Below are 19,994 nucleotides of genomic sequence, written 5' to 3'. Positions count from 1 at the left end.
AAGTTCCAGACGGAGTTGGAGAGGGGGGGGCAGAACGTTGACGTGATATTTTAAGTAAGTGGTTGGTAGGAGGGTTTCCCCCTTTGCGTTTTTTGCCCATGTTTGATGGGCGTGGGTGTGTTTAGGGAGGGGATGGGATGCTCTGGCTATGTGAGGGCGCGGCCCCACGACAGCTAAAACGGAGGGACGTCGCTTCCGCAACGGCTTACTTGTGGGCGCTGGTGCCCTGTTGAAGAGCGGTGAAAACGGCTGTTTTGAGTTGCAGGTTCGTGGTGTGAACCGTGGGCGCTGGAGCCCTGTTGAAGCAGTGAGAACGGTTGTTTTGTGGTTGTAGGTTCGTGGAGTGAACCGTGGGCGCTGTTGCCCTGTTGAAGTGTTGAGAACGGCTGGCTGCAGACTATAGTTGGCAGAGGACGTCTTAACGGGATAACTGTTGGCTGGATGATGATGGATTCCATCACAAAAAACAGTGTTATTTAATGATAACAACGTACCAAGTAGTAAACAAATTACAACCAAGTTTGTTCACTTGGTTATGACCGCCCTCAGGTTTTTTGTTATTTTCCTATCTCTAAAATGTTTTTATTGATCAATACTCAACTTTTTCGAATCTTCATTCTATTCTAAACGTTACGGTTCATTAGGTCTGACTCAAGAAGCTGTTGCTTGCAAAATATAAGTAGTTGTCTCAGCAAATCCTCGTGATTTATGGTACATGCTTGTTGTTTCTATTTTACGACGGGTTTCATTTAGTAGGATTATGTCAGTTTTCAGTAGGAGAGCGAGGGAGCGTAGTTCGTTGAGTTTGTTTTTGATACCGTTGGAGTTCCAAAATAGGATTTTTAAGTTATTCATTTTGGGGCAAGAGTATGGACAGGAATGTTTTGATCGTTGATTCTATGATAGTTTTCGGATCGTGATTATTGGATATTGCAGTCAGTAGGTTAGTGAGCAGGTTTAGTATCAGTGACAAGTTTAGTTGTGGGACTGGAGAATTTGAAGAAGTGTGCGCTGATTTTGATGTTGCTGCGGAGTATGTCAATGTAGTGTTTTGTTTAGGGTGAGGTGGTGGAGGAGGGGGGGGGGGTTGAGGTTGGGTGTGAGGATTTATTTTGAACGAAGACTTGGGTTGGAGTTGGAGATACCTGCTGTTTCTGAGCCATGAATTGGGGGCAGCCACGAAAGTTTGCCGTGTGTTGGCCACTACATTGCAGCATGTCGGAGGTTGCTCGAGAGTTTTTGGACAGGCGTTTGCATTGTGGTTTCCGGCGCATTTTACACACCGAGGTGGGTGGCCGCAGTTACGAGAGCCATGGCCAAAACGTTGACAGGAAAAGCATTGAGCGGGTCCAGAAGGTTTTAGTGGTTCAACTGAGATTTGCAAGTAAAACAAGTTTGTCAGAAGAAATATGTCCTTAGCAGTCGGATTAGCAGCGATGTGCACTACACATATCGGCATAGGTTTTTCAGGGGTGCCAAAGCGGCGGACGTAGTTTACGGAGTAACCTAGAGTAACTAGCTCGTCTTTAAGTTCATCAGTAGATATATCGGTTGGAATGCCCTTTAGAACGATTTTTACAGAGCGTTCCTCGGGGAGAGAAAAAGTGTGGAATTCGGTGCCTAGGTGTAATAAAGTCTTTTGGATTAGGCGGAATTGGGTGGTATCGGTTGCCCGTAGGGTTACCCGGTCGCCGGAGGATTTTGCTGATAGAGAGCTCGGTTGCAAGTTTTGGAGTGAATAGATGGTAGGCGCGGCCTTCCGCCAGGAAGCGGAGCTCAGTATGATAGGTGGAGGCCTGGAGATTGAAGGAGCTTGGGCGGTTGAGAGTGAAGTTTTTACTGAGTGTACGGAAGTAAGTGATGATAGGGAGTGGTGGGTTGAGGTGCTAGAGTCGGAGAAAGAGTCTATGGTTTCAGAGTCAGAAGTACTGGAATTAGATTGTATTGGGGAAGGGGGAGTTGATCGTTGTTTTGGTATTTTCGGAGGTGGTTTGGTCGAGGGGTCTCCGACCTTCCTACGTTTGTTGTTCCTGGTCATTTCAGTGGGTGTGGGATGTTGGGGAGGGGAAGCTGTGGCAATGTGAGGGCGCGGCCCCACGACAGCTGTTGACGGAGGGACGTCGCTTCCGCGGCGGCTTGTTTTGGGCGCTGGTGCCCTGTCGAGAGCGGTGAAAACGGCTGTTGGTGAAGACGTCGCTTCCGCGGCGGCTTGCTGTTGGCGCTGGTGCCCTGTTGAGAGCCGTGGGAACGGCTGATTTGGTGACGGTTCGGGTGTGAACCGTGGGCGCTGATGCCCTGTTGAGAGCGGTGAGAACGGCTGTTTAGTTACGGTTCGGGTGTGAACCGTGGGCGCTGATGCCCTGTTGAAAGTGGTAAATACGGCTGTTTGAGGAACTGCTGCTGAAGCTGGCTGCAAGTTGAGTGGTGTAGGACTTGTTCGGATGTGAACTGAATGATGATTATTAATGATTTTTACATTACATTACATTGCTTAGCTTTGTATGTAGTGCACTATTTCAGGCTGGTTAGGTGGCCACAGTTACGGGAACCGTGTCCAAAACGTTGGCACGAAAAACATTGTGCCGGGCCGGAAGGTTTAAGGGCTTCTACCGAAATTGTAAGATAAAATAGGGAGTTGAGAAGGAAGATATCCTTGGCGTTCGGGGTTGCCGCAATGTGTACGAGGCACATGGGCATCGGTTTTTCGGGAGTACCGAAACGGCGAATGTATTTTGTTTGGAAGTTTAGGGTTTCTAGTTCGGATTTTAGATCGTCAGTGGTGATGTCGATCGGTATGCCCTTTAGAACGACCTTAAGGGAACGATCTTCAGGGAGGCTAAAGGTATGGAATTCAGTTTTGCTGTCAACTAGGACTGAATTTGTCGGAAGTGGGTGGGGTCGGTAGTTTGGACAGTTATTTGTCCATTGGATGTGGTTTTGGTTGAAATTGCGATGGAGTGAAGTTCGGAAGTTTGTAGATGGTTGGTGCGATTTTTCGCCAGGACGCAGAGTTTAAGATTAAGGGGGGTGGCCTGATTTGCTTGGGTTTGGCTGATGTCGGGATTTGTTGTTCGGATGTTTTGGCTGGTGGAGGTTTAGTAGTCGGGGTGGAGTGTTGGGAGGATTTGTTTGATTCGGTGTCGGAAGAGGAGCAGTTTGACGACATTGTTATTGATGAGTCGGTCGACGGAGTTGGAGAGGGGGGGGGGGGAATCCCTCTGTGGACCTTTTAGGAAGGTGGACGGTGGGGATGGTGAGGCACGTGGACGTCCCTTCTTTGAACTCCCGGGTGTATGCGCGGGGCCCTTCCGCTTGTTAGCTGTTTTGCCCATGGCAAGACCGTAACAAACTCAGGGTTTAACACTGTAGCTCTGAAAAGAGCGATTTTCTGGTGGTGTGACGGGTGGGTTTAGGGGGGTTTGGTTTGGTCAGGGATGGGATTCTGCGGCAATGAGAGGGCGCGGCCCCTCGACAGATAAACGGTGGGAGGTGGATACCCGTCGCTTTCGCGACGGCTTACCTTGGGCGCTAGTGCCCTGTCGGAGTAGCGGTGAAAACGGCTGTTGATTTGGACTACGACGTCGCTTCCGCGGCGGCTTAGGTGGGCGCTGTTGCCCTGTTGAAGCAGTGAGAACGGCTGTTTTGTAGTTGAAGGTTCGTGGTGTGAACCGTGGGCGCTGTTGCCCTGTTGAAGCGTTGAGAACGGCTGGCTGTAGAGTAGTTGGCAGAGGACGTCTTGCTCGGATGTGAACTAATGATGTGTCTGATGTGTCTAATGATGAAGATGTCAATTACATTTACTTACTTACTTGGTAGGACGGCTTTTGCCTATATACTATGCCAGGCTTTTAGCCTTTGCTAGTAGCTGGATGTCAAATGGAATTTGCAAATTTAGGATTTTTTTTTTTTGTTTATATTAACTTATTGCCCATAATTTTACTCTAGGTCGTTGTTTATGTCTAGAGGCTTGTGATTGGTGGGAAGTCTGGCCAATGTTCTTTATATGGGTGTACTGAGAAGTTGAGATACGGTGGAAGGTTGCTAAGGCGTACTTTTTGATTAAGAGCTTGATAGGGATGAATCCGGTTGTGTGAAGAAGTACTGAGTTTTTTACTATGGACGGTTGACCTAGTATTACTCTGATACCTATTGTCTGTACTGCTTCTATTTTCCTCCATGTTGATGTGCTGATGAAGGGTGCCCATGCTTCGCCGGCGTAAGTTAAGATAGGGATAATGTACATTTTGAAAATGTTTAGTTTGGTTCTGGTGGGGATTGGGCTTTTCCTGTTTAAAATTGAATATAGTAGACCGCGAATTTGAGTAGCTTTTTTAACAATGTTTGACGCGTGAGTAGAAAAGTTTAATTTACGATCAATTGTTACTCCTAGATATTTAACGCTCCTGGACCAAGGAATTTTAATGTTATTTATTTGGATATTATTGATGTTTGTAGTCTTTGTACGGCCGAACAGGATTGCAATGGTTATGGATTCATTTATACGAAGTTGCCATTTTTTAAACCAGTCTGATGCCAGGTTTATTTGTTTTTGGAGTTGTAAGGATGCAAAACGCACATTGTGGTTTGAACAGTTAAAAAACATTGTGTCATCCGCAAATAATGAGACTCGAGCATTAATATTCGTAGGTAGGTCATTTGTATAAATATTAAAGAGCGTAGGGGAAAGACAAGAACCTTGAGGCACGCCCGCATTTGCCTTTCTTACGGACGAATTTTGGTTTTCAATTTTTACAGAAAAGGTGCGATCTGAGAGGAAAGATTCAGTAATTTTTATAAGTTGTAGAGGGATATTCATGGACATCATCTTGTGGAGAAGTCCGTCGTGCCAGACAGTATCAAAAGCTTTTTCAACGTCAAGGAAGATGGCAGCTGTTTTAATACCTTGGTTGAGATTTTCGCCGATTTGGTCTATTAGTTTGGTTAGTTGGAGGACAGTTGAGTGGTTTTGACGGAAAGCGAACTGCTCGGCTCTTATTTTGCCTTCTAGAGATTTTTGGAGATATTGTAGTATTAAACGTTAATTACATTGCTTAGCTTTGTATGTTGTGCACTATTTCAGGCTTTCAGCCTCTGATAGTGTGAGTGAAGTAGTGGAAGGAGTAAGATGAATTGAGCTCGGGAGCTTGCAGAAGTTTTGAGTTTGACTGGTGCTGGTAGATTAAAAGTTTATGGGTCGTTTTACATAATTTGCTGTGATTGTAGTTCTGTTGCTGATTTCGGAGATGTTGTTGTGAGGGGATTGCTGAATTTGAATTTTGACGGAGTTAGTTAGTGACTGAATGTGATCCTTGAGAAGTACATAGCCGGTTGAATGGGGGATCGCTCTGTTGTTCACGTACCATGGTTGTCCGGTAATTTGGCGGAGTGAGGTGGATTGGAGCCTTCAAGCTTGATCTAGCTATTGTTAGAGATGTTGGAGGCCCATATAGGTGATGCGTACGTGGCGATGGATCGGATGTAAGTGTTGTATATGAAGCATTTAGTGTTGATACTTAAAGTTGAGCTGGATAGCATGGAATATAATGAATGTTTGACTGCTTTGGATTTGTTAATAGTGGAGTTGATGTGTTTGAAAAATTTTAGTTTATGGTCAATATGAACACCGAGGTACTTCATGGAGGTTGACCACTTGATGTTGGTGTTTTTGATTTTGGGCTTGATGGAGTTTGAGGTGGATCTGTGAGAGAACATTACTGCAGTGGTGGTTTTGAGAGGATTTATTGAGATTTTCCAGTCGTGGAACCACCTTACAGCTGCGTCGATCTGCAGTTGTAGCTTTTTGGTGGCGACGTCGTTGGAAGTGCTGGTTGCGTAGAACAGTGTGTCGTCTGCGAAGAGTGCCCGAATTACATTGGACTTGCCTTTGTAGGACGGCCTAAGGCCTATATAGAGCTCCAGGCTTTGCCTTTTCTCTCTTGTTTCATGTTTACCCTTACAGTATTGGACGATTTGTCAGTAAGACATAGTTTATTGGGTCAGAGCCCGAATGTGACGGAATCTTGACACAGAAGCTCTATGTAAAAATACAGCTATTGCCAACTGTATTGTTTCCGAAATAGATAGAATATCGGCTGACTGTCTTCGAATTACATTGCTTTTGCTTTGCTTTGTATGTTGTGCACTATTTCAGGCTTTAAGCCTCTGGTAGTGTGAGTGAAGTAGTGGAAGGAGTGAGATGAATTGAGCTCGGGAGCTTGCAGAAGATTTTAGTTTGACTGGTGCTTGTAGATTAAAAGTTTATGGGTCGTTTTACATAGTTTGCTGTGATTGTTGTTCTGTTGCTGATTTCGGAGATGTGGTTGTGAGGGGATTGCTGAATTTGAATTTTGACGGAGTTAGTTAGTGACTGAATGTGATCCTTGAGAAGTACATAGCCGGTGGAATGGCGGATCGCCCTGTTGTTCACGTACCATGGTTGTCCGGTAATTTGGCGGAGTGAGGTGGATTGGAGCCTTTCAAGCTTGGTCCAGCTATTGTTTGAGATGTTGGAGGCCCATATAGGTGATGCGTACGTGGCGATGGATCGGATGTAAGTGTTGTATATGAAGCATTTAGTGTTGATATTTAAAGTTGAGCTGGATAGCATAGAATATAATGAATGTTTAACTGCTTTGCATTTGTTAATAGTGGAGTTGATGTGTTTGAAAAATTTGAGTTTATGGTCAATATGAACACCGAGGTACTTCATGGAAATTGACCACTTGATGTTGGTGTTTTTGATTTTGGGGTTGATGGAGTTTGAGGTGGATCTGTGGGAGAACATTACTGCGGTGGTTTTGAGAGGATTTATCGATATTTTCCAGTCGTGGAACCACCTTACAGCTGCGTCGATCTGCATTTGTAGCTTTTTGGTGGCGGCGTCGTTGGAAGTGCTGGTTGCGTAGAACAGAGTGTCGTCTGCGAAGAGTGCGGTTTTGCAGCTGGGGTGAGATGGTAGATCATTTATGTACAGACAGAATAAGTATGGGGCGAGGCAGGAACCTTGAGGCACTCCTGCAAGAATTTTGCGTGGTGTGGATAGTTTGCCTTCAATTTTTATTTGGAAATGTCTATCGGTCAGAAAGGAAGTAATGATGGTGATGAGGTCACTGGGCACTTCGAGGTCGATGAGTTTGCTAATGAGGCCGTCGTGCCAGACCTTGTCGAATGCTTTTTCCACATCGAGCAGGATTGCAGCAGTTTTCCTTCTTTTGTTGAGGTTGAAGGATATATCGTCGACTACGCTGAGTAATTGGGTGATGGTACTGTGAGAGCTTCTAAAGCCGTGTTGGTCTGGACGGATTTTGGAGGTGGTGAAGATCTTAAGTCTGGTGAGCAGTAGTTTCTCCAGAACTTTGGACATTGTATTGAGCAGTGATATCGGGCGATGATTGACTGGGTTGGTGACATCCTTGCCTGGCTTAGGAATGGTGATGACGATGGCATGCTTCCACTGTAGAGGGAAGTAACCAGCACGTTTGCACCAGTTGAGAATTCGACATATGTGAGTGATGGTTTTGCGACCACAGTGTTTAAGGGCGCTGTTGCTGATGCCGTCTGGCCCCGGAGCGCGCCGACTAGGGAGCGTCTTGATTACGTTCCAAACTTCTGAGGGAGTGAAGTATGAAGTAGTAGTGGGAGGAAGTGAGAGCATGTGAATAAGTTTGTTGTGGACTGATGAGTCAATTTGGTCGTTTCCCGGAGGGGAACGAAATTGTGCTTCCAGAGAGTCTGCGAGAAGAGCGGCCTTGTGCTCCGGATCAAAGGTGAGGTTGCCTGCTGTGTCCTTGAGAGGGCGAGATGGTGGAGGTTTACGAAGCAGTGCCCGATTGAGTTTGAAAAAGCGAGACCAGGCGTTGGGACCTTCATTCAGAGAGCCGAGGAGATTGCTCCATTGATTATTTCGATGTTCTGCCATGAGTTGTTTAACTTTAGTGGTTTGGCGATTGTAGGAGGTTTTGGCGTCCGGATCTCTGGATCTTTGCCAGCGAGATCGTAGGCGACGTTTGAGATTAATTTCAAACTGCAGCTGCTTGGGTAGAGCTCTGGAACCTTCATGGAGTGCAGATGGAGAGGTGTGGATGGCTATGCCATGTGACATGGTTAACGTTAGATTTTTGATCGCTGAATCAATGGAGCTAGTGGATGATCCGCTGGACGGTGAGTGGGTGACGGAGTCCATGAAAAGCTGGAACGCGGCCCAGTCGGTGACTTGTTTGGGTGCCGGGGGACACGAGGATGCCATGGTTGAGTGGAGTTCAAGTACAACTGGAGTGTGGTCTGAAGATAGGTCGGTTGATAGGTTTTCGATGTGATGGTGAATGTTGTTAGCTTTAATGATGGCGATGTCTAAGATGTCTGGACTGTGGTTGGAGGCGTTTGGGTAGTGTGTAGGAGTGATTGGAGAAGCGACTGTTAGGTCATTTCTAGAGTTTATGAATCTGGCTAGAGTGTTTCCGGCCGTGTTGGTCCTCCTGCTGAACCATAGCTGATGTTTACTGTTCAAGTCACCTGCAATGATGGTGTTGTAGGTGGTGTCTAGTAAAGCGGTGAGATCGGATGGAATGAGTATGTTGGTCGGTCTTTTGTATGCGGCGACCAGGCGGAGAACAGAGTTGTTGACTTGTATGTGCACAGCAGTTTGTTCTAAGGAAGTGGTTTGAACGGTGATGAAGTGGTGAGTGTACCTTTTGTGCACGAGAATAGCGGTGCCGCCTCCAGCCGAGTGGCCGGGGATTTGAGGGCGATTTGTGGTGTATGTGAAGAAGTTTGGAATGTTGATAGAGCGTTGACCAGTGAGGTGGGTCTCATTGAGAAGCAAGATGTCGATTTTTTGTTGTTGAACGAAGTCTATGAGTTCAAGGCGCCTCCGAGTGACGCCTTGGCAGTTCCAGAATAATATGCGGGTGTTATTCATGTTGAAGGCTGGTGAGGATGAGTGGCAGAATTGTCAGCAAGGCAATGAGGGCATCTTTAACCTTCATTTTGTTAGAGGCAAGATTGGAAATGATGGTAGTGAGTTGAGAGGCCAGAGATACTGGGACAGTGGAGACTGCAGCGCCATTAGAGGTTGTGGAGGCGTATGTGCTGAGGTTGACAGGTTGACTGGTCGGTGGATTCGTGAGGGCAGAAGCAAGTGAGTTGACTGATGGAGATGATGATTGAGTGACTGTTTTTGAAGTGTTGGGTCTTGTAGGACGTCTTCTGTCCTTTTCTTGAATAAGCGAAGGACAGTTCTTGTAATTTGCTGTATGGGAACCAAGACAGTTGGCGCACGTAGGTGGTTCTTCGAGGGTCTTTGGGCAGTTCTTGGCCAAGTGACCCTGGGCACATTTGACGCACCTAGGAGTGTATCCGCAGTGAAGGCTGGAGTGACCAAATCTCTGGCAGGAGAAGCATTGGGCAGGGTTGGTGGATTTGTAAGGTTCAATTTTTACGGCCATGTAAAAAAGAGAGTGTTCGTTGAAAATTTGTTTGCTGGAAGGAGAAGAAGCAAGAATCACCATGTGGAGGGGGAATTTACGAGTTGCGTTGCCGAATTGACGAACTGATGTGACGTCGTATCCTTTGGATTTGAGTTCTTCCGAGACCTCTGATTCGGTGATGTCTGAGAGTAAGCCACGGATGACTATTTTTAATGTCCTTTCCTCCGAAGATGGAACGGTGTGGAATTCAGTATCGTGACTGTGAAGGTATTTTTGAACGGACCTAAATAGCTGAATGTCGATGCACTGAAGTTTGATGGAATTGTTGGTAGATGCCTTGGCTTGAATGCTGTCAGGAGGGACATCGGATAAAAGTTTGGCAGCGACTTTGCGCCAAGCAGTTCCTTGGATGAAGATCGGCGGAATTTTTTGAGCAGAAGGTGGTGGTGGTGAAGAGGTAGATGGCTCAGAGTTTATATCAGATAACACATTTGATTGTGAGTCCGAGTCTGACGTGATAAACGATGAGCTATCGTCGGTGTTAATAGAAGCAGATGAAGGTGTAGGAGATTTGGGTTCTGGTCGCTGGAGTGCGTCCCGTTGACGTAGCTTCATGTGGGCTGGTGTGTTGTTTTTGTTCCGACCGCGGTGGTTACCCATGACGGTATGAAATCGTTGAAAATTACTTGATGACAACTTGTCCCGGAGCCATTTAATAGTTGTGTAATAGTGTAACTAATAAGCTCGATATGTCTAACTTCGATATCTCGATATTATCCTAGAATACTTAGATTACATTGGGGAACGCACCGGTATATATACCCGTTCACCGCTGTATTCCGGTTTCTTATTGGTTGACAGCCCTTTGGATAGGCAATCCCAACTACTCTCGTTTCGATGGTCACTGGGTTATAATGGTGTTGTTTTCCATCGGTAAAATCCATATATCTATCAAAAGTCTCATGTTTCCTTACATCTGATGATATATGTTGGTCATGAGAATGGCCGTTTTAGTGGTGTGTATTTATGTTTGTATTTGTACCGCAACAATATAGACGAGGTAGAAGTAGAATCAGAAAAATAAGACTCACCTGACATTTGCTCGTCGAAGGATTCGGGAGAAGGAGGTTCTGCACGTTGGCGTCGAGCAGCATGCAACGGTGGTAGAGAGTAAGTATTGTCTCGTGTTTTCTTCGAGCTTGTGACCGGAGGTGTCCGTTTTCTTTTGCATCTGCGGCCGCCCATGGTGTTTCGTTGTTCAGAATGGTTCACTGCAATATTGTAACCGACGTCTGCACAGAACGAACAGTGGGCAAGAACTGATAATGATATAAATAATCTTGCTTTGTTTTGTATAAACCTACTCTGTTTCAAGCTTTTCCGCTTCTTCCAGACAGTATGGAGTCTTTTTAGAGATTGTTTATGGAGTTTCTTGTCTATTTTTAGGTTAGGTCAGTGGTCTTCTTTTGAAATGTTCTTTATGGCTTTTTTTTGTTAACTATTTCGTTGATGTGTTCGAAGTTTGAGTGTGCTATTTTTTGTTTGATTTTGGTTCTCTCGTTTAATATAGTGTCATTTATTGATGGCATGTTCAATGACATTCTTATTGCATGGCTTGAGACGAACCAGTCACTGCCCGTTATCATCCTCGGTGTTTTTGACTGGAACACCTCCAGCTTAGTCCAGCTTGTTTTAGTTATGTTTTGTGCCCACGCGGGGGTGGCATAAAGTAATATTGGTATAATATGCGCGTTATATAAGTACAGTTTGGTTTTTAGAGGAAGCGGGCTGAAGTCATTGAGTAGTGGATGCAAGGTATATTTTTCTCCGGATGCTTTGTGTAACGCAGTTTTTGTGTGAGCGTAAAAGTAAGTTTTAAGTCGATGGTCACTCTAAGGTATTTTATTGTCTTGGACCAGTTTCTGTGTATTATTTATTTATTTGTTTTCATTTAAAACAAAAATGTATACATACATGTAAAATTACAAATATTCATACATATTATAATTTGGCGTTATATATAAATGATTGTCTCCGTAAGCTAGGCTTGTTGTGGAGACAAGGTTCTTAAAAAAATATCTCGTACATTTACTAAATAATTAAATTAGCGAGTTACATATTGCAGCACCCCCTAAAAGCAAAGCTTGTGCTGGGGGAGCGAGTTCTTTTGACCTACCTAGAAATATACATACATTTGAATAATATAATAATAAATCTGTTTTTATACTATTACACTATAAACATAATAATACATAATACAATATCTTAAATAATAGTCTCATTAAGTATAATCATATTTTCTTTAAATCAACATGTCTAAGATAAGTTTTGAAAGACTTTAAATTTTCAAACTGATTAATATTAATATTTAATAATCGACATAAATTTAAACCAGTATGCAATACACTTTTTTGCCCAAAGGCTTTTTGGCATTTCAATAAACGAATATTAACATTTTGCTTATATCTAGTATCATGATCATGATCTGATACAGGTATTAAATGTTTATGCTTAAATAAATGAACTAATACAGCTTGATTATATACTACCTTAAAACTATTTACATTAAGTTTTTCATAAATTAAAATAGTATTTGTTTGCAGTGGAAGATTTAATAAATATTTAATAATACCATTTATTGTTACATTTAAGTTATGTACAATGCTGTTACAAGCTCCTCCCCAGATGGATATACCATATGAAAAAATAGATTGCACTAAGGCTAAATAAATAATTCTTTTATAATTTACATCTAATATATACCTGACTTCATGAAATATATAGAAAAATTTACGTAAAATACCATTTAAATAATTTACATGGCCATCTAAGTCTATGCTCTATTTTTAAGCCAAGATATTTTAACTCATTGACTTTTTCAAGTTTTACACATTTTGGATCACATTTATTTAAATTAGTATTACATTTTAGGGAATGTACAATCAAATTATATCCATGTAAAACATTAATAACAGATAAATTAAAACATATAAATTTAGATTTCAGTAAATTTAACTTTAACTTATTTTTACAAAACCAAATATATACTTCATTTAAAATATTATTTGCTTCATGATACAAATTGTCGATTGTTGGTTCGGATATTAGAATAGCTGTATCATCAGCAAAACTAATGAATTCTTTATTACTATCTGTATTTATATTCAATAAGTCATTTATAAAAAAGATAAAAAACAATGGGCCTAAGACTGTTCCCTGCGGAACTCCACAGGTTATATATTTAGCTTTACTATAACACTCATTTATTTGAACTATTTGAGTTCTTTCATTTAAGAAGGATTTTAATAGATTATTAGCAACTCCCCGAATACCCGAATATTCTAGCTTTTTTAATAATAACTCATGATTTACGCAATCAAAGGCTTTTTGCACGTCTAGAAAAATACCCATTACTTTGTTATTAATGTCAATATGTCTACGAACAAAGTTATCAAGTTTAAAAAGAGTATCACTCGTTGACAAACCAGCCAAAAAACCAAACTGTGAATTAGAGAAAAATGAATTCTTTTTAAAGTAATTTAATAAACAGCTTTTGATACATTTCTCAAAAATTTTTGATATAGTTAAAGAAAGTGAGATAGGTCTTTAATTTCCACACGATAATTTATTACCTGATTTAAATAGTGGAATAACAATACACTTTTTAAAAGCTAAAGGGAAAACACCTTTTAATAGGAGGTGGTGTTTTTTGAATAGGAAGGGTTTTGTTTGGTTTTGGGATGGTTTGGGCCTGAGTTTGTGGTTTTGGTTGGTTTTGAGCCAGTAAGTGGGGGCAACCTCGGAAATTTGCGGTATGTGATCCGCCGCAGTTGCAGCATGTTGGGGCTTGTTCGCGGGTTTTTTGGCAGTCGCTAGCCAAGTGGTTACCTGCACATTTCACACATATAGGTGGGCGACCGCAGTTGCGTGAACCGTGGCCGAAGCGTTGACACGAAAAGCATTGGGCAGGGCCGGTGGATTTAAGGGGTTCGACGGAAATTTGTATATAGAAAAGATTGTTTAACAGGAAAATGTCTTTGGAATTTGGATTTGATGCGATGTGTACCACACAAATTGGCATCGGTTTTTCCGGGGTGCCGAAACGGTGGATGAATTTAACGGAGAATCCAAGGGTTTCCAGCTCCCCTTGGATTTCGTCGACCGGGATATCATTTGGGATGCCCTTCAGCACGACTTTGAGGGAACGTTCTTCGGGGAGCGAAAATGTGTGGAATTCCGTTCCTTTGGACATTAGCGTGTTTTGGATCAGACGGAATTGGGACGAATCAGAAGTTTGGATGGTGACTTGGTTGTTGGAGGACGATTTGGCGGTTAGAGAGGTAGGGGCAAGGTTTGGGAGGGCGTAGATCACAGGAGCGATCTTCCGCCAGGAGCCGGAGCTTAGCATGATTGGTGGTGGTCTGGCGGATGTAGGTTTAGTCGGAGTTTTTGGTGTGTTTGGTGCGGAAGTAGATTGTTTAGATGCGGAGGTGGTTTGATTTAGTGTGGAGGTTATTTGGTTTAGTGAGGAGGCGGTTTGGTTTTGTACGGAGGTGGTCTGATTTTGTGCGGAGCTATTTGTTTGGTTTGGTTTAGGTACGGAAGTTGATTTAGTAGATGTCGCAGAGGACGCAGAGGACAGTGAGTGGTTTGTAGAAAGGCTACAGTCAGAGAGAGAGTCTAAGGTTTCAGAGTCGGAAGTATTTGGTTTTATTTGAGGGGGAGAAAATGTGCGTTGCCGTGCAACTTTCGGAGGTGGGTTGTAAGTGGAGTTTCCCGTTTTCCGTTTTTGTTTTCCCATAGTCAAGGTTGTGGTCAACCTTTTTCTGGGGAGGGGACGGGGATGCTGTGGCTATGTGAGGGCGCGGCCCCACGACAGCTGGTTGCGGAGTGACACGTCGCTTTCGCGGTGGCTTACTTGTGGGCGCTGGTGCCCTGTTGGAGAGCGGTGAAAACGGCTGTTGTTATTGACTTTGACGTCGCTACCGCGGCTCTATTTTGGGCGCTGGTGCCCTGTTGAGAGCGGTGAGAACGGCTGTTCGAACGCTGTCGCCTCCGCGGCGACTCATTGTAGACGCTGATGTCCTGTTGGAGTGAACCCGCACTTGACGGTTGACGGTCGGATTTGACCCGTGGGCGCTGTTGCCCTGTCGAAGGCACCGCCCCAGAAGCCGGATGCAGTGTTGGCCGGCAGAGCAGGTGCGAACAGGCTGGCTGTTGACTGGACTAGATATAATTAATGCTATATTATTATATATAATATATTGCTATTGCTATGGGTGACGGCCTGTGGCCTAATGGGAAGTACCAGACTGATGTCTTTGTCTTCCTGTATGATGTAATTCTCGGAGTTTTGGCTTGTTTATTTAGGTGTTATTTTTTGAAGTAGAAAGGTCTTGATTTACATATAGGGTCTTCTGGGTCTGGTACTCCTAATTTTTGAATGTGTGGGTAGAGGGATCTTGTGTTTTTATTAAACATTATCGTAGTGGCTTTCCTGGCATCTTCCTCTATTGACGGGATTTTAGTTATTGCGAGTAAGGATTTGTTTGACTGGTATGGTGGAATGGCTGTTATTGATCTTAGTCCTACGTTTTGCACGGCTTCGATCTTCTTCCAGTTTGACCTACTAATTTTAGGCCCCCATGCAGGTGCGGCGTAGAGGAGGATGGGCCTTATATATATTTTAAATAGAGATAGTCTTGCATTAATTGGGATATGGCTTTTGCTATTTAGCAGCGGATAGAGTGCCGCTCTTGATCGTTTGGCCTTGTTAATTATGTCCTCAACATGATTGTGGAGTGCAATATATAATTAATGATCAAAATGCACCCGTATTTATAACCGTTTGACATTGTGTTTCTCGGGTGTTGATTGGTCGGCGTTTTTAGGTATGACGAGGAATTGTCGTATATTCATCATTTGATGAGTTGTTTTCGTTATTTGACTTATACTCCTGTTTTTGTCTGACATGGAAAAGCATGTTGTTGGTTATATTTTATATGCCAGGCGTTTGCGTTTAATTCGTCATGTCTCTATTCGTTGTTCCATGATGTTCGAGAAAGTCCGTTTTTCGTGTGCACGTGTGTGTGGTGGCCCCGTAACGACCTTAACCTGGTTTTGGCAGCCTTATGATTTCAGTTTCATTCCATGGCTTTGAAAAATATTCGAATCTGGTGCAGGCATTGAATATTTGGCAAAGATACTAGGTGATTTTGTACCATCGTGTGTTTCAAGGCGTGTTACGAAATGTTATCTAGTTCCGAGAACTTTGACTTGAAAGTCTGCGTATTGCTTCATGTACTTGCTAATAAAACTCGCTAATAGCATGGCACAGAATTATGTAATTTTTGTCTGTTGGCCTAATCAGGGGAAGTTTGCCCCTTTACTCGGAGTATACCTGTAACTAGAATATCAATATAATTAAATATCTATTTTCTTTTCTTAAAATTTATAATAATATTATATTATAATGTAGTATTAGATAAAACATCGTGTGGTTGATTGATATTTTTGCCGCCACGCGCTTTTTGTAAGGTATTCCTGATATGTTTTTCAAATATAAGATAGTAATTCTGGATCACAACAAGGTATTTAGCGTGGTGGCTCCATTTCAGGCATTGGTTATGCACTCTTAGCTTCATATTGCGTTTTTGATAAGGAGACCCAAAAATTACTTCCTCCAGCATGTTGTTGTTATGAATGCTCCGCATGTTTAGCGTCATTAGCGTATATGGTTAAAGATTCGATATACTTTCTGTGAACGTATGAAAAAAAAACCCAACTCAAAATTAAAATAGCTTGCGTATTTAAATTTTTAAAAATTCTAAAAATTGTATAATTACCCATGCCATTAAATATTATAATTAATAAAATCATTAACCTGCACAATTAATGTTGAAGGAAAGAACAAATTTTATATTGTAAACCATTTCTCAAATGTATTAATTAATGTAAACATTGAGTTAAAATGGTACCTATATTAAAAAAAAAAAAATGTCAACACCAAAAATTACTCATCAAATTGTATATTATATAATTAGTAATTAAGTACCCATATTATTTAATATTATGATTAATAATATCATTAAAACCTGTACAATTAATAAAATATGCACAATTTATGTTCAAGGAAAGAACAAATTTTATATTGTAAACCGTTTTTAAAATGTATTAACTAATGTAAACATTAAGTTTAAATGGTACCTATATTAAAAAAAAAAATTGTCAACATTGAAAATTACTCATCAGTCATCACAATACCTATCTAATTTTCAATTTTACTAATGCCGATGTATTAAAACTCCTTATTTATTTTCAATGTCAATGAATTATGACTGCATAATTTACAACTGTAAAAATAACTTAGCTCATAACCAAACATAGACACACATTTTATAGGTAGTATAAATATCATGTAGTTTTAAACAAAAAAAAAAACATTTTTATAATATTATTCATATTAAGACATTGGTAACCCGATTTAAATCTGTAGCCTACTAATGATAAAAGTACTCATTCTTGTGACACCATTATTATTTAATTATTGAAACATGATTAATTAGTAGCCCGAGGTGATCCGCGGCCGCAAGAAGCGTCTAAAGATTGTATATTAACATCTGTTTTTATGACGTGGTCGGTAGCCCGAGGTATGACTATAACCAATTTTATCATGAAAAACATCTGGATAAACCGATGTAGACCTTGCCACCGCGGCCTATTAAAGGTTCACCATTCATATGAGTACTCATTCTTATGGAAAAATTATTGTTTTATCATTAAAACGTCATTACCTAGCAGCTGGAAAAAACATTCAAAAATGTTTTATTAACATCTGATTTTTATAATGTGGTTGGTAGCTCAAAGTGTATGACTATAGATTATTTTATCTTAAAAAATTACCCTAAACCTTCTCCATTTTAAATATTATATTAAATAATTAAACACTAATCTTACTCCCCTTCGTCAAATTTTCCTTAAAAAGCTGATATTCTAATTATTACATTGCAGTTCCCAAAACCACATTAACTATATTGTGTAATATTGTTCCTACGCATTTTGTTTTATCACTGTTATGACTGGTGATTGTTATTTTTATTTTTATTTTTTAGAAAAATTGTTATTTAAAATATTCCTATAATTGTTAAACTTTTCCCAAAATATTGAAAATGTTATTATTATTTTACACATTAACTAAGTAATATACTATTGTTACCGCATATTTTATTTTTATTACCGTTTTATTTTATTGTATACATATTATAAAAAAACATTGTTCTTTAAAATGCCTCTCAAAATTGTTATACTTTTCCCTAAACATTGAAAATGTTAAAATTATTATTGTACACATGTTAAAATATATTACTACTCATTTACCAAAAAACACTTTCTTATTATTTACCTATTTCTTTATATATTATTTTGTTTACAAAGCTCATGCTTATAAGTCACCAGGCAGTAGTTTCTCTTAACTGGCGGATCCTGAGGTAAGTTTTTCTTACCAAAATGAATTAAACCCAATGAAATAATTAATAATACAAATGACTAGCAAAATGTTAAAAAAACTATGTATTAGACTTTTAATCTGTATTATTCCTTTTAAATCGGGAATAATATATCAATAGTAAAAAAAAAAACAAACTTCATCAACAGAACAATCTGTTAAGTATCCATTGAATATGTTATCAAAATTATTATCGAAATTCATTGATGAAATTCATACAACATTGTGTATAAGATTATAAGTATGAAACTTTCCCCTTTCTTGCAATATTGAAAAATATATTTTTTTTAAAACTGTTTTTTGGTATGTTATATAAAATCATCTCTAGATGCTCATACTGATTTCATACATGAATAGTGATTATCAATATTCAATTCCGGATCATTGTTAAATTTTATGTTATTTGTTTAATTTAATATATAAGAAATATTTCTGTAATACTAATAGCTTTCAATAACACTTCACTAAGTACAGGGGTTAACTGTACTTTCTACTATAGTTTAAAATTAAAAATAATTTTTTATCTTTAATTTTAAAAATAAATTTCATGAAAGTAAATAAATAAAATTAAAAAATAAATTTCATGAAATTTTAGAACACTAATATTGTATATGAAAAATGGTTCTGTGCGGTAACTGTTCGTTAGCTTAAATCACTAATGATTTTACTCGGTATTTTCTCATTAATTTTAAAATATTGTTTTACAATTTACATATTACAATTTTAATTTTCTTGACTTTTTAGCAAACTTATTAAGAATTTTTTTTTTTAAGTTCTTAAGTAAATCGTTTTCAATGTTTAGTATTACCAAATTATCAAAACAATTTTGCTCCATTGAAGATCTCAAACAGGATTTTATTCTCCTCGTAGCTGAAAAGGAACGCTCACAAGTAGCTGTAATAACAGGTATTATTAATGCTACTTTTAACATTTTTCTTAATTTAGTGTGTTTATAATTGATCAATTAAGATTACTATGTAATAGGTATGGGACTCAGCAGCACAGAAAGCATTAATTTAGTGAACAATCATAAATGCCATGAATATTATACAAAACTAATTAAAAAACAATACAATACATAATAATATATAACCTTAATATGAGATATTTAAATTATTAAAAATAACGTATGTGAGACCAATTTGGATTCATGACATAGAATGTAGATGTAGATGAATAACTTCTTTGAGTATTCACTTGTTTTTTATAAATTATTATGTGTAGATTTCGGTCTAACTTTTATAATTCAAATTAGAATATAATATTATGTTTGTAAAATATATTTCAACGCTCTCAAAAACTTGTTAATACATAAATATTCTTAAAAAGAAATCAATTGTTTTTTGGCGGGAACCTATATTTTTTAGATACATAATATTAATTAAAGTAAAGATAATTATTTATTTGTACACAAACGATTATATAATAATTAATATACATATATAATACTAAAAAAAAAAAAAAAACAATTTATTAAAATACACATTACCTGTATAAACCCTTTGTTAAAATAGTAATACATATTAGGTGTGTAGGTATACCTGTAGTGGCTAGTATCCAGTTAATCCACGCATTAACTAATAACTACAAAACAACAACACTACAACATGCTACATAACTTCATCCACATTTGTTTGGTTACCTTAACACAAATTTATTCACAAAAATTGCCATAAGTTACAATATAAACCATTACATAAATGTGTTTACATTTTTACAAATAACAAATATATTTCCTAGAAAATAAATTATTAACACCTTTAACCGGTCCTCTAGAAGCGAATACTGCTATTGGTTGTGAAAAATTAGCACATGAACTTTGGTACGTAATTACTAGTCCATTTAGACCAGAGGTTTCAAAATCCTGACCAAAATTCTCTATTCCAGTATGTTTTTGAATCTACATCAATGCTCTCTCGCAATATGATTTCATCATCAATGAGCATTCCATGTTCTTTACTTAAAGAAGTCATTTTCTTTTTTAAAAGTAAAAAATATTTATCATCAAAACCACTTAGTGGTTTTACAAGAGGGAGATATCTTCTTATCGTACGAATACATGGTAA

At 39.6% G+C, this 19,994-nt stretch overlaps 1 protein-coding gene across 1 annotated transcript; it reads right to left on the bottom strand.

Moving 5' to 3' along the window:
- Window positions 1–847: 847 nt before the first annotated feature.
- Window positions 848–5,363, bottom strand: LOC132940676 (mucin-2-like). Its single transcript, XM_061008384.1, has 3 exons — window positions 5,321–5,363; window positions 3,521–3,772; window positions 848–2,448 (listed from the first exon to the last, which is right to left on the bottom strand). Exons 1-3 carry the CDS (start codon window positions 5,361–5,363, stop codon window positions 848–850), a joined length of 1,896 nt encoding a protein of 631 aa, XP_060864367.1.
- Window positions 5,364–19,994: the final 14,631 nt, after the last annotated feature.

Source organism: Metopolophium dirhodum, chromosome 3 (genome assembly GCF_019925205.1).
Source record: "Metopolophium dirhodum isolate CAU chromosome 3, ASM1992520v1, whole genome shotgun sequence".
Lineage (NCBI taxonomy): Eukaryota > Metazoa > Arthropoda > Insecta > Hemiptera > Aphididae > Metopolophium > Metopolophium dirhodum.
The sequence above is the reverse complement of the archived record's forward strand: the minus strand, read 5'-3'. Positions and strand labels throughout refer to the sequence as shown.

What these genes read in the sequence shown, in the direction of transcription:
- LOC132940676 (XM_061008384.1), bottom strand. Translation starts at nt 5,363, where the DNA reads ATGGTACGTGAACAACAGAGCGATCCCCCATTCAACCGGCTAT. An exon ending in TCCCCCATTCAACCGGCTAT is followed by an intron (nt 3,773 to 5,320) that starts GTACTTCTCAAG and finishes CTTCATCATTAG; the next exon opens with ACACATCAGACACATCATTA. An exon ending in ACAGGGCACTAGCGCCCAAG is followed by an intron (nt 2,449 to 3,520) that starts GTAAGCCGTCGC and finishes ATCATCATTCAG; the next exon opens with TTCACATCCGAACAAGTCCT.